Raw genomic sequence first — 13,982 nt, 5'->3', positions numbered from 1 at the left:
TTGGAGGTGAGGCAGGGAGCCAAATCCCACACATTTCTCTTTGTACTTGGCTTGGTGGAAGGCGTGGACCTACCACAGGACCTACCGGTAACAGCATCACGTCTCCTGCATCGATCTTTTCCCTGCTTTTTTCTTTCTGTCATTTTCATACTAGCATTTCCCAGTTCCTCTGAGGCACCAGCTACCTTTTGTCCCAGCTTGTTTATGTGACAAACCCAGTAACATCCAGAGTGGTTTTCAGTCTACACTTAGCTTTGGGGATGCTTCCATTTGAAGCCTGAGGAGAGTGTATGTGAAAGAGAAACACCACTGCTACTCCTTGTTCTTCCAGATGTGTTAGCTAGTCTGATAAGTATGACCTCTCTCAATAAATCTGCATTTTTTTAGTTCTCCTTCTGCCCCAACAGGCTCCATATCATGTAGATTTTTTTCAGAGGAATCACTTCAAAGATTGGCAGTGCTTGCTTCTGCCATCATCCATACCTTTTGCAGGTTTATGTTCTGGTGTCCCAAAGTAGATTTCTTTTAGGAGTGCACAACTTTTCCTAGCTTCAGGGGAGGTTTGCCTTCACTGACTGCTTGGGGGTTGGTTTGAGGCCGAAAGAACTCAGACATCCGTTTGCACAGAGGGAAGAGGCCAACAGAAGAGACAAGAAAAGGTTAGTGTGGCTTTTGTGGACACTACAAAAAGCCAGTCAATACCATTGTAGGGACATTGGAGGGTACTCAAAGCAATCAGCCAGGGGCCATTGTGTTCCTTTAATCTACATGTGTGTTTCCCAGGAACTCTATTAGTGAAGATGAATGAACTGTGCAATGTCCCTAATTTCTTCTAATTTGAAGCTGGGGGTTTACAGCACTCAAAATCAGCACAAAACACACCTGTCCCTCCAGAAGTCCTGGGCAAAATTAGGAATCAGTTTTGCTTGTAGTTGAGAAAGATAGGAATGTGAGATGAAGGAGCAAAAACCCTTTAGTCAGTGCCATAAAGGGCATTAGATCCTGGCAGAGATGCTGCTTTTGGGGTACCTGTCAAAGTGGTCAGTTACAGAGTCAATACTCGATTTTTTGCTGTTAATCACAATATGAAGGCAGAAAAAAAGTCTTCTAGCCCTGGAGCACGGTGTTTGCGTCCCACACAGGACACAAGAGACCTTCCTCCCTGACAGAGAAGGCTCCTCTTTCCTCAGCAGTAGAATATTCCACTTGTGTTTTCCATGTGGAGCTATATTTGTCACTGTAGCATCCTCCTTGCAGGCGAGTGGAATTGTTGAAAGAGGAAGCCACTCCTTTGATCCCGATTTGAAAAAGTACCTGAAAAAAACCCCATAACCCTGTAGCAGAGCAGAGAGAACTCTGACTCTTCCAGCTCTAGATCTGTCTTTTCTCTCTTGCCATGCTTCAGGCACAGACTGTGTGACATGCATGAGGCATCACAGTGCTCCAGAGAGGGAAGAAGTCTAATGGTTCCTCTGATTGCACAGAGGGTTTAGATAGGCAAAGAATGGTAACTGAACTTTTTCCTTTGGGTCTGATGTCCTGGCTGTCAGTTGAATTGCTTGTAGCCCTCTGGGATTTGTATCGTATTAGTATGAAGCCTCAGAAACCGATCCTGTGGTACATCCCAGCTTTGCAAAGACCTTTGACCTTTGGAAACTTGTGGGGGCACCCAGAATCAAATTTGAGAGTATTCGTTCTCTCTCGAGGTAGGGTTTGTTACTTGCCTTTCCAAGTGGTATCCCCATTTCATCACCTTTTTTATTTTTCTTTTGCAACGCATTATTAAAATTTCTGCTGAAGTTATGCTCGGAAAGTAACAGAAGTTCTCAAGATGGCCCATCTGTAAAGTGCAGCTGTATGCTGTACCTCCTTCCTGTACATGTATAGTGAAGACTAAAGGGAAATAGTTTTCATCCTGTAGTCAGTGCTGAGACATATGCATGGGATGTGGTTTCACACAATGAAATCAGCATCATAAAATGCCACAGGTTCCGCCTTCCTTTTCTCCTGCCTTTTCTTTATGTCCAGGTGAAATAATTGCTGCCTTGCAGGGCAGAGATTTGAAGCTGAAGTCACACTGCAGGAGAGACATCACTCTCCAGACCAAAGATGTGCAACAGGGGGGACCTCCCTGAAAGACAAATGGGGCTTTCACAGTCAGACTGCAAATCAACAAGAGGGAAGCAAGGAAAAGGAGGAAATATTCACCTAGAGCAAACCTGTATCCTCCTGCAGTTTGCATGCTCTGTATCATCCAGGAGATTGTTAAAAACAACCCCAAAAATGGAATTTTTCCTCCCCAAAAATTCCTAAGGGTGCAGTTTCAGAACCTTCTTGAAAGCATAATGCATGAGGAAGCTGCTGTCTCCTCCTGTCACTGTATCACTCACACTTTTGTTGTTTTTCTGCTGAGACTTTTCTTGATCTGTCCAGGAGAATCAGCTGTGTTTTCTCCACCTCCCAGAGTCCTGTCTGGCACCCAGGAGTTGCACAGAGATCTTGTTGTCCTGCTGTCTGTCCAGGTTGTGGGTGTGGAATAGGCTCTGGGAACCAGGCAGCCCTTTCTGGTGGGAGCACCATGGACTGGGTGCAAGAGCGCTGGCATTTGGGCTTGCCATGCTCATAGGGAGGGAGGGGAGGTTCATGCTATAAGGCTATATTAACGCAATCCTTCTTTACTTGTTTTCCAATTAGCCTAATTGAATTCAGATTGCTTAAGAGTGGGCACTAGAGACATTTATCTTGATGGGATGACGGTCTTGAGCTCCAGCGATCCTATTAACTCTAAGAACCCAAATCCCAGGTAGGGTCGGTGCAGCAGTAGCTGCCATGTGACCTAACCCTTTAATCTGCTCCTGACAAAGACACATGGACACACAGACATGTCCCTGTCCATTCTCACACGTGCATAGCTGCATGCATGCGCGTACATGTGCATTTGTGCACGGATATGGACACAAACATTCCCAGACTCACATACCAGCACATGCAGTGGCTGCCCTGTGACCTGTCCCCAGAGCTAAGCACCTTGAGAGCTGCATGTACCTGGGGTGGCCTCACCACCTCCTACTCGTGCTTCCCCAGGCCTGTGGCTAGCAGCTGAAGATGGGAACAGCCGGTGCTGGAGGGATGAGCCCTGCAGGTGCTGCCAGGAGCAGGCAGCCACCTCCAGCGAGCCGAAGATCAGGCTCCTCTTGAGGGCAGCACAGATTTGCCCCCCCTACCCTGGCTCTGCCACTCCAGACTAAATGTGGGAGCTCTGGTCTAACACTGGTGCCTAAGGCAGCTCACTCCTGTACCCGCAGCACTTCAGTGGGGGTGGGCTCCCATCCTGTGCCAGTCCCAAGCCACCTCCCAGTCCTGCTTGTCTCTGCCAGCCCTGACACTTTTTTTGGAGTCTCATTAATCGTTTGTTTGGTGATTCTGACTGTACTTTCTTCTCTGACCCTTTAAACTGTGAAAATGCTGATCCTATATCTGCTGACAAATATAATTAGATCCTTTAAAGCACCAGATGCTTTCAGTAAGATTTTTGGGAAGTTCCAAGCACATTTTAATTCAAAGGTCAAAATCCTTAGGCTTGTTTATTTTGGTGTTTCATAGATAGGACAATTCAGTCTGTAAAGCAACACAACAGTGTGGAGACACCACCCAGATTTATACCAATGCAGAGGGAAATGCATTGAGCTTCACAAACCTCAGGCTGGTGAACTGAGCTGGTGACTATTTTATTTACTTTATGTGAAGACCTCCTAAAAGAGCTCACTTGTCTTTCCACATAGATAATTAGATTCTGTGGTGCCATGTGAGAGCAGAATCCCAAGAGGAAGAAATAGAATCAGAAGTCTTGGTGGTTTTAGGCAAAATAGCTCTGATGCTTGAGGGACCTGCTGAAGATAAGTTTTGTGCACTAAAGAAATTACCTGTTAGATGAGAGCCATTTAATGCACTAGCACATCCTCTGGAAAGAGCAAGGAAGGTCAGAACTTGTAAATTCTGTGTTTCCTAGGTAAGAACTAAATGAGTAAGAAAAAAAGGTGTATTTTCTTAATGCTGCAATGGGGAAGAAAATAGATAACAGGTTTTCAAGCAAGGGGAGGGGAGAGAGAAAAGACAAAGAGAAAAGGAGGGAAGCAAGCAAGGAAAGCAGGAAAAGAGAAACAAGATAAATCATACTTAGTGCATTTGTTAATTTAAAATTATTATTTTTACTTGGTTGATTGGAGACAGAAAGAGAGAGAGAGAGAGAAAGAGACTTATAAACCTGTAGGAAGGTGCTGCATGTATTCATTTCCAAATTTAATTTCCAGGCTAGTTCCTAGAGAACTTACAAAGCCATTCATGTTATAGAATTCCTTGGGAGTAGCAGCCTGCATGTTCCATAGACACAGGCAGATGTAACATTAGTGAGAGCTATGCCTTTCCTCAGGTGCCCCACCCTGGCATAACCTTCCATGTTTAGCCTTTGATGGAGACAACTCCCAGAATCAGCGTGGGGAGCTGGTTTTAGCCTTGCGCTGGTACCCCCAGCCCCAGAATTTGGCACACAGAGCAGACAAGCAGAGTCATTGCTGTCCCTTGATGTTTGAAGTGTCTTTGAGAGGCTGGGAAATGAAAGCAGACTGGAGAAGCCTGCACTGCTCCAGAGCAGGGCTCACTGAGAGCCACCAAGCCTTACTTTCCTACAAGTCCCCACGCAGTGCATATGACAACATTTTTGACCCAAGCTGTTGAGTTACATGCTTCACTTTTTGCCTTTGCTACACTTAATACAGAGATGATTTTAAAAGTCAAGGTTTTGCAGCAGATGTCAATATCTGAACACTGTGTTTGCCTCAAGATGCTTGAAACAGACATGTTTTTAAAAGAAATATGTGTTTATTTCTGAAAGCAGGATTAAATGAGCTGTTACCTCTATGTGATGTATCAGAAGTACAATTTTGTTCAAACATACACATTTAATAGCATTCAGTCATGTGGAAAAAATGGAAAAAGGCACATTTTTTTTCCCAATATTAACTTTTATAAAGCCATTTTTTTTCCATGGGGGAAAAAGTTATGTTCAAAACTGAGGATCAATTCTAACTTCCTTTTAGGCTGTCCCAGCAGGTAAAATTTTACTCTCCCCTGAGGGTTTTAAGTCTCTCTCTCATCACTTTTCTATATTTACACTGAATGCTATAGAGCTAAGTGCTTCCCTCTGCCTGCTCTCCCTCTGCATCCCCAGCAACACAAGACTGAAGGTACAGCCTTTGGGCAGTGGTGGCTGTTCTACATCATGGAACATTTCTGCTCAGCTGCCTGTTTCATCTCAGTGAAGGTGGCCTGTGCCTTTTCTTTGATGGCATCCATGTCCATATTCTGGATGTTCTGCAGCTGGCCCAGGATAGAGTCCTTGTCTTCTTCCTCCTCCTGATCTTCTGCCACCATCTTCTGAAGGTCTTCTGGCAATCCCACATCATCTCCAGCCATCTGTATTTGATTCTCATCCAATTCACTCTAAAGCAGGAAACAAAACCAACAGATGAGAGTATTTCTGCCTCTTTCCAGGATCTACCAGTGAGCCTCTTGTTTTGATTTTTTTAGGTTTTTAGGGAGAGCCAAAACATGCACAGATTTTTCAGTCAATTTTTTTTTTTTTTTTTTTTTTTTTTGTGTGCAGCTTGTAAATTCAGGGCCTCAATCAGCCTCCATGAAAGTTCTAAGATTTTTCAGGCAATGTCAATTATATTTCTTTGAAGGGATTCAGCACTGTCAAAACTGAAGCCCTCAGTGTCACTTGCCGTTTTAGAAATCTTTGCCATGCTGATGGGGCAGGAATTCCATTCCAAGTTATTTGTAGCCCCCAAAACCATGCTGCAGGACACTATCGAGCCTGTCAGCCGTTGTGCTGTGCCTGTCAGCTTCTGGTCAATGAAACAAGAGCTTCAGAAGAGCTGCGGCACCATTTCCTTATTCCATGGTTGGGCGCGGCGGGGTGGGTGGGGGGGATTTTTAGATATCAGCACTAAACTGAAGCCTTCTGGAAGAAAGATGAATGAATGACTGGAAAAAGGGTCCCCCATCTTCCCAAACCATGTCCAAACTCTGTCTAGGTCTTTGGTTGGCCTCTCTGGGTTGTGGTGAAGAGCAGGGGCTGCCTGGCACATAATCAGTGTTGCGGTGCTGCTATGTGGGGTAATAAGAGGACTTGGGCAACAAAAGAGAGGAGGGAGGTTGGTTGTGAGTCTGGGAAAGCAGAAGGAGACAGGAGAAGAAACTGGTTAAGCAATTAAAAGGGCTGAGATGCAGTAAGCACTACACACACTTGTTTCCTGCCTGCCCACTGAAATACACCATCAGTGGGATTATGTCAATTTTTCAAACAATGGTGATTTTGTTCACATTTTCTGGTGGATTCTGATGGATCCAGAGCTCAGAAGAACAGGATATTTCGACACAGTTCAGACATCAAAGATAAGCATTAATGCCTCATTACATCTCCAAAATTAACCATGACAGCAGCAAAGGCCTGATATGAATAAGCAGCAATGCTATCAGCAGGAGGTGTTTTTTAGAGTGAGGGGTATGGCTTTTGCATGAATGAAAGGACCAATGAATGCAAGAACATATATGAGCAATGTCTATGGTTTGCAGGCCTTAGCAAGGACAGGCAGGCTGGGGGTGGTCAGCTGCATAACCACTATTTACAGTTCCATATTTCCACACTTTATGTTTGCAATGACTCTACTTCCCTTTAATCTGATTTTCCCCCATATCTCCTGTGAAACTGTAGGGAGCTCTAGCAGGATTGTTACTGCTATGTGGAAAAAATGGGTGAAGACATCTCTTCACCTTTTTAGTAAGGGTTGCTGGAGTCAGATCTGTGGGAGCTAGAAACAATCTCCTGAAGAGGTATTTTTTATGGATTGTGTAGCAGGAAAAATTGTTTTATGCTTTTATTCAGCAACTGATGGCTATCAGAGGAGTTAACCCTTTCAAAATCCTCATCAGTCAGTAGCGATAGAGGATAATAAAAAAATGTTAATTACTGAAAAAGTGCCCCTAATCAGACAATCACACATGCTCTTTAAAATTATTTATAATTTAATCACTGTAGTGATTCACATCTTTGGCAATGTGAACAATTTTCTGGCATGTTCTTGCACCAAAGTCCACTGTCCTATGGAAGTCTGGGATGTGATGTGCAACAGTTTGGGGCTTCAAAGGGTTCTCTGGCCAAAAAAGAATATATTGAGATATAGTCTAAAGCAGTACAATTCTGCCCAAGCTACCTGCCTCTACCCACTTGACATTTATTTTTAATAGACCTACAATGAGCTTCAACAGGGTGTGGTTGCTCAAGAAGCAGCAAAGAAGCACATGATGCACGTATGGCCTCTTCAGTTCCTTCTAGAATTTGAGTGTTTGATTCTTGTTTACTTTGATTTGAAATGGAAAAGTGAACACAGAAGCAACATCTCTTTTACTAAATTAAATATGCCTGGCACGGTCTCTTGCCCCAAGGCCAGCTGGCCTGGAAAAACCCACTGGGATGCTATTGAACTCTGCACCCTTCCAAACAGGGTGGTCCCATCTAACTGCCGATTGGGAATGCCTGTCCTAACTCCCAAACTGGCCGTGGGAATTGCTTGGGAGAGTGCCCAGGCCAAAACTGGGTCAGACATTATTCTGACAATTCAACAGCATAGGCGATAGAGTCTGAGTGCATGGTAATACTTTTTCACCCTGATTATGCCTCTGATGTAGTCAGTCCCAGATCTATTTTGCTATAGATGCAATAGAGTTCTTTACATATACAACAATACACAGGTGTGAGCAGAAAACTGGCTAAATATCTGCTTTGTTACAATTTGACAGTAAAGTCCTCTGCCCAAATTAAGGTGCACGGGTCCAGTTCAAGCATACCAACTTTATTTTGTAGCATGAAGTGTGTACAGAAATGAGAAAAAAGGTGAATGAGAGAGGGAGAAGGATTAAGATAGTGCAAGCAGGAGATGGTCACCATCTGATATCCCAGGGGAAATTCTTTCTCTGGCTCCCACAGGTAAAGGATACAGTTTAACATTAGACAGCTCCATGTCCACTGGGCAGGAAAAGCAATGGCCCTCAGGGAGAGAGCTTCTTTCACGAAAAAGTTTTGTCAAGCTCCCTCAAAGGAAGACAATGCCCTCCACAAGGGGAGAAGAGCAATCAAAGTTTGGTATTGCTTGTTAAATGGCACTTTCAGTCCTCTGAACAATGATGGTAAAGTCTTCTGTGCAGCTTAAGGAGCAAAGAACACCAAATGCTGGTTCAACGCTGCTTGTATGAAGTCTACTTGTAAACAAAACAGATCAAAGCTCACAGACTAATCCACAAGGGAACCAAACTCTTTTCCAGCATCCCTGTGTGATGTACTGCTTTACTTATGCCTAGCTTATCCTGTCATAACATTTACCTATGCTAATGTGCAGAGATCCTTAGGTAGCTGACTCCAGACCTCATCCTGTGATTCATCACCTATAATGCACCAGTAACATACAAAATCACAGTTCACCTTGCCTTGACCTGCGGGTGGGACTTAAATTAGCAACACAGCAGCAGCACCGTCCTTTTGCCACTGAAGGGCTGCAAGTACCTCACAAGTAGGTACAAGGAGTCAAATGTTGGTACCACCAGCCGTCCTCCCCGGAAACACCCTCAGAGAATCCAGAGATCACAGCTTGGAGCACAGAGCTGGTGAGCAGTGCAGAGCAGTGGGGACTGCTCCTTCCTGACATCTGCATTGGGGCTCCATTTTCCACCATCAAATCATGCTCCTGTGTTTAGACCTTGCAGAAATTAATTGATTACTGAATCCCAGTTCAGGAAAAAGGCAGCAAGTGGATAAGATAATTTGGTGAGGTTTTTTTTTAATTATTATTAAAATATTAATGTCTGTATTTATATAATATTTTAAAATGTTTTGTATTAATGTGATGCACTGAATATGCCAAAGATGAAAAAGTTGTCCATAGATCAAATGTCTCATGGCTAAAAACATCTTTCTGATGACAAACCTAAGTTGACAACTCTGTTAATAGGATTAGGTTCATTAAGGGTCTACTTTCTCTTATAAATCTGGCCCAGATAGCATGGAGCTTTAGATTTTATGTGGCAAAGGGGGGCCCTGCTTAGTCCTGAATTCCATGTTTTTACTTAAAATGCTTGCTAGTGATTGATATTGGTAATATTCAGTGTTTCTAGACTATACTAGGCTACCTGAAATTACTTTCAATTTTCAAAATATTTAATGCATTATCACAAGCCTGAGAGCATTTTTTGCCAGAATGTTGTATTACAGCACTGATTTTTTTTTTCAGGGACACATTAGCATGTATGTAGTAGTTTCATTCTCTTCCTGCTATAACACGTTTTCATAAGGGCTGATGAAAACCAAGAAATGCTGTATAGAGAGAAACAAATGCAGGAAAACGTATCCTGCAATATTGTTTTCTGGCTTAGAGCTACTCTCCTACCTTGGAGACAAATCTTCTATTGTTATTACTGAAATATGGCCCCAGAGAGCACAAGATCCTACTGGAGATGGGTCAGATCACCACTGCATACTTGTGTGTCTATGAGGTGCTCAGCCAAGGGAGACTGGTGACCTGGACACCATCTCCAGCTGTAAAAACCACTGCAAGTGGGAGAATTTGAAAACCGGAGATACCCAGCTCCACTGATGTTTAGTTGAGATGTGGACATTCAAGTATCCTGGAGCTTTCCAAAGCAGCCCCTCTTGGGGCTGAAAGCTGTGGCAAGACGCTGGGTAAATGCTGTTCAGGAGCTGTCTCAGCCTATGCCTCCAAAAGGAAAGCAAAGCCTAATGATATTTTACTCCTCAGCTGCTAATTTAAATGCTGGTGTTTAGAGACTTAGGCCTCCAATCCAATAAATCACTTAAAATCTTGGACTTAATTTTTTTGCATAATTAATCTTTCTGTAATTAAACTCACCCTCAGGGTATGTTGTCCAGCTAGAGCACCAGAGGAACCAGGCTCTTAGGGGTGGAATGCATCTTACCTGAGTTCAGATGCTGCCTGGCTTCCCTCTGGAAGAGACACAGCCACTGGGAGGTGACCCAGCTCCACCTTGAATGCTTATTTAAAAGTTTGGCTAGATGAGGCCACAGGTGCTGGTCTCTTTCTGTTGATGATAAGTCCCTAAATGACTTGCTTGGATTAAGCACTACATGTTTTAGCAGCTAAATTTATAGGAGATAGATTCTTTACCTTCCTCCATTTTAATTAATCAAAAAAACATGGGAAAGTACTGATCAGAAAATGAGTGGTAATGACTCGTAGCTGACAGGTCACTAATACAAATAAACTCTCAAATTGCTAAGAACCACATATCCTTGAGGGGTATAAATGAAATATGCCAACATCTTCCCAGTAGTGACAGGTCAGAGCAAATTTGTGATCCAAACCCCTGGGGAAGAGTACTCTGTCCTGTATTACCTCTCTGCTGCCCATGGCAGAAGCCTACAAAATACCACAATCATTTAAAAATTATTTGAAATAAGTTGCTTGAAGATTTTGCTTTCAATATTTTGGTTTTCCTGGAAATATTTGACAGTGCCAAGATCACTAAAGAAAAAGGAATGGACAGTTTAAAATTGGTTGAAATTTGGCCTCTGGGCTAGATGAGCTCATGAGCTACAGGCTTACCTTGGGCAGTCTGTACTTTTCTCTCAGGTGAACCCTCAGAACAGCTCGCTCTGCTTTTTTCTGTGCAAATGCTGCATCTCTTTCCATCCTGGAAATCAGAAAAAATATTTCTTCAAGATGCTAACAAAAACAACCTTTTGCACTAAACCAGTTGCTTGGCTGCAAAAAGCTACACAAGGGAGTTATTCCCCAAGATAAGTAACTTGTCCAAAGGCAAAAAAGGAGCAATACCAATATAGTGATGCCAAGGGGACACACTTCCTGTGCTTCTGTCACCTGTGAATTTTCCTGGTCTTTCTTTGTGCATTAATTGTTTCATAAGAGGAATGAATTCTGAAGCTTCTCTGTATGGAAGAGCACTGACTTCATCTGTGATTTTATAAAATGTTTTCATTAGATTTAAGAACTGGTATGCACTTTTTTTTTTTTTTTTTTTTTTTTAGATTACACATGCATTTATCTGCAAAATGTGTCTCCTCAAATATTTTTGGTAACATTTGATGACACTCATCTTTCACCCCCCTCTCCCTTTAATTTCTTTTTTCCCCGGTAGCATTTTCATGGAAGTTCTATTGCAAAGTTGATCTTGTTTCAGTATAGGTATTTTGGCACGTAAAAGATACTTCCAAAATGAAATATTACTTTTCCTCTGCTTCCAAAATGAGTGCTTGCATTTCTCTCCCTCCAAAAACAAAACCCCCACAAACAAACCTAAAATCTGAGAAGTAACCAAAGCCTGGTTGTTTATGGGTTCAAAACTGCCTGAGCACAAGTTCAGCAAGGCATATTTATTTTTCTGGTCTCCACTCCTGTGCAGCTGAACACTGGGCAAAATCCATGGAGCCCTGAAACAGGAGCATGCTCTGCCCATGTCAGAGATTTCTGACACAGCACCACATCTCATCCAGAGGTGATCTTTTCATTTAGAGTTTCTAAGTGTCCTATAGGGTATTCCTGCCCTGCTTCCTCAGTACAGTTCAACAGGGAAAGGACACTTGCCCCACTTAAAAACAGTATAGAAGTAATTCTTTTCCTAGGTATTTCCCTATCCCAGGAATCCTGTGTTTCTTCTCAGTCTCCATAAAGCATCTTCCTGCCAGCAGGTGGACATTTCTCTTTTAGATATCACTTGACAAAAGGAGGAGCAAAACATTCTGTGCTTTTTTTCCGGACCAAATTAGACCTCTTCAGGTCTTCCTGATTGAAATGTCTGATGCTAAATACAGACCTGGATACCTCAAATTCCATCAGTCATTAACCTGGCACCTATAATCATCTTACAAGAAGGATTTACGCAACCATTATGTAATTGACCATTAGAGGAACAGATGCATTTGAGATTTAAAAGTCAATAGTTTTATTTATAATTATGCATGGTTTGAACTCCTACACACACCAAATCTTCCATTTTACTTGTTTTCATAAACACAGCAAGTGATAAAGATTGTCTTTACAGACAAAATTGAGACTTAATTGATTTTAAAGTTCTGCTTTATTTAGTAGATTAAAAAAAAAAAACAAAAAACAAAAACATCTTAAACCTTTGCTCAAGATAAATGAGCACTCGGTACTTTTTCAGGTCTGCCATAATAAATGTGGACAGTGAAATATTACATATTGAAAGTGTACTCCACGTAGAGTTCTAGAACAAATCATACACATTACAGAATTAAATCCTGCACTACAAACATCTTGGGAAATTTTTCTAGATAAAGTAACATCACCTAGGAATGAGTCCAGCATATCAAGCATATCAGCATATCTCCTGCTGGAGATAGCAGGAAAGCATAGGAGAGAGTTGCAAGATTGGGGGAGGGGGGGCAGGAAGAGGGAATGTCATATTTTACCATTTCCAGTTGGGGAACTTTTCTTTTGGAAAGTCTTTCTAGCAAAGATTCATCTGCTTTTTAAAAAAATAGTGAAGAGCAGCATGTTTCCCTTCTTCTTGGGCTATTTTTATTTGCACAAAGTTACCAAGAATCAGCCCCATACTCATAATAAGGGAACAGGTACTCACTTCTCCTCAACCATTTGCTTTTGATATTCCTCATACTCCTCTCTGGTCATTCCTGCAGCTGCTGCTGGATCAGAAGGAGTGCTTTCTTCTTTGCTTTCTTCCCCTCCACCTCCAAGTCCCAAATTCTTTACCTGGTTGCTCAACATACTTTTCATTAGAAAGGCCATCTTCTCAAAAAAGAAAAAAAAAAAAGAAAAAAAAAAAAAAAAGAAAGGAACTATAAGAAAACAACTACAAGAAAGCCAAACAAAAAATGTTTTCAAACACAACAGTTGTATGTGAGAGAGTTTCTGCAGGCACATCAGCTCTTCAAGGGCACAGTGCTAGTGAAACGTGAATGCCAAAACCAGTTTGTCAGCCATAATCTGGATTAAAGAAAGAACTCCTTAATATATAGAGGCAGATGGTTCAGATTACTCCAAAAAAATCATTAGATGCAACTACCTACTTTTCCATTAATACTTTAAGCTAATTGTACACACACACAAATCAATTGTAGTGTGCAATAGCATTTTAATATCTTCAGTCTTGAAGTTTGCTCTCACTTTCTCAGAGATCACAGCATTCCCTGGATCTGAATTTAAAACCTGCTTGACTCAATAGCCATAGTAAAATAGCAAAATTCAAGCTACTGAGTGGAAAACCCTCTGATAGGAGATTTGAAAACTTGAATTCTTCATTAGGCAAAACCCCTTATTCTTTTTATCCATTAATATTTTATCCCGCTGGACAGAAATATTTTGTGTGTTTTTTTTTCAGCCCCTCTTAATATGGTTGGTTTATCTTGCAGATGAATGAGGCATCAGTGTTACAGTTGCTTTATTTCAAGAAAGTAACCCCAAAGAAAGCAAGTCAGATCTTCCTAGTGTTCTTCCTTTGAGTTTCTGTCAGCTCTTCCCCAGGCTGTCTCAATCTAGACCCCTGCTTTGGTGCTGCATAAAACACCTGCTGTTTGTTATCCTAACTGCTGATAAAGGATGACTAAATCTGAGTCTGTATGCCAGAAAAAAGTATGGATACCTTCTGGGTCTAGATTGTTTCTGTTGGTCCTTATCTTTCTAACCTTTAGTCACTTCATTAGCCTCACCAGCTCTACTCAAGTGAAGATTTCCAGGATCTGCTACCTAGATCATAGACTATTCTGAGAAAGAAAATCACCTGCTAGGTTTCCCAAGTTCATGAGTTTGGGTTTTGAGCATTTTCCTACTGCACTGACTGCACATGCCTTAATGCAACATTCTGAAATTTTGATTATCTAAATGGTTCTCCCA

The 13,982-nt window shown here is 42.0% G+C and overlaps 1 protein-coding gene across 1 annotated transcript; it reads right to left on the bottom strand.

Annotated features, from left to right (window-relative positions):
* Positions 1-4,679: 4,679 nt before the first annotated feature.
* Positions 4,680-12,878, bottom strand: CPLX4 (complexin 4). Its single transcript, XM_041472239.1, has 3 exons — positions 12,712-12,878; positions 10,695-10,782; positions 4,680-5,499 (listed from the first exon to the last, which is right to left on the bottom strand). Exons 1-3 carry the CDS (start codon positions 12,876-12,878, stop codon positions 5,272-5,274), a joined length of 483 nt encoding a protein of 160 aa, XP_041328173.1. The 3' UTR covers positions 4,680-5,271.
* Between the last annotated feature and the right edge of the window lie 1,104 nt (positions 12,879-13,982).

This window comes from Pyrgilauda ruficollis, unplaced genomic scaffold (assembly GCF_017590135.1).
Source record: "Pyrgilauda ruficollis isolate IOZ18807 unplaced genomic scaffold, ASM1759013v1 scaffold286, whole genome shotgun sequence".
NCBI lineage: Eukaryota > Metazoa > Chordata > Aves > Passeriformes > Passeridae > Pyrgilauda > Pyrgilauda ruficollis.
This window is presented reverse-complemented; position numbering and strand designations above follow the sequence as displayed.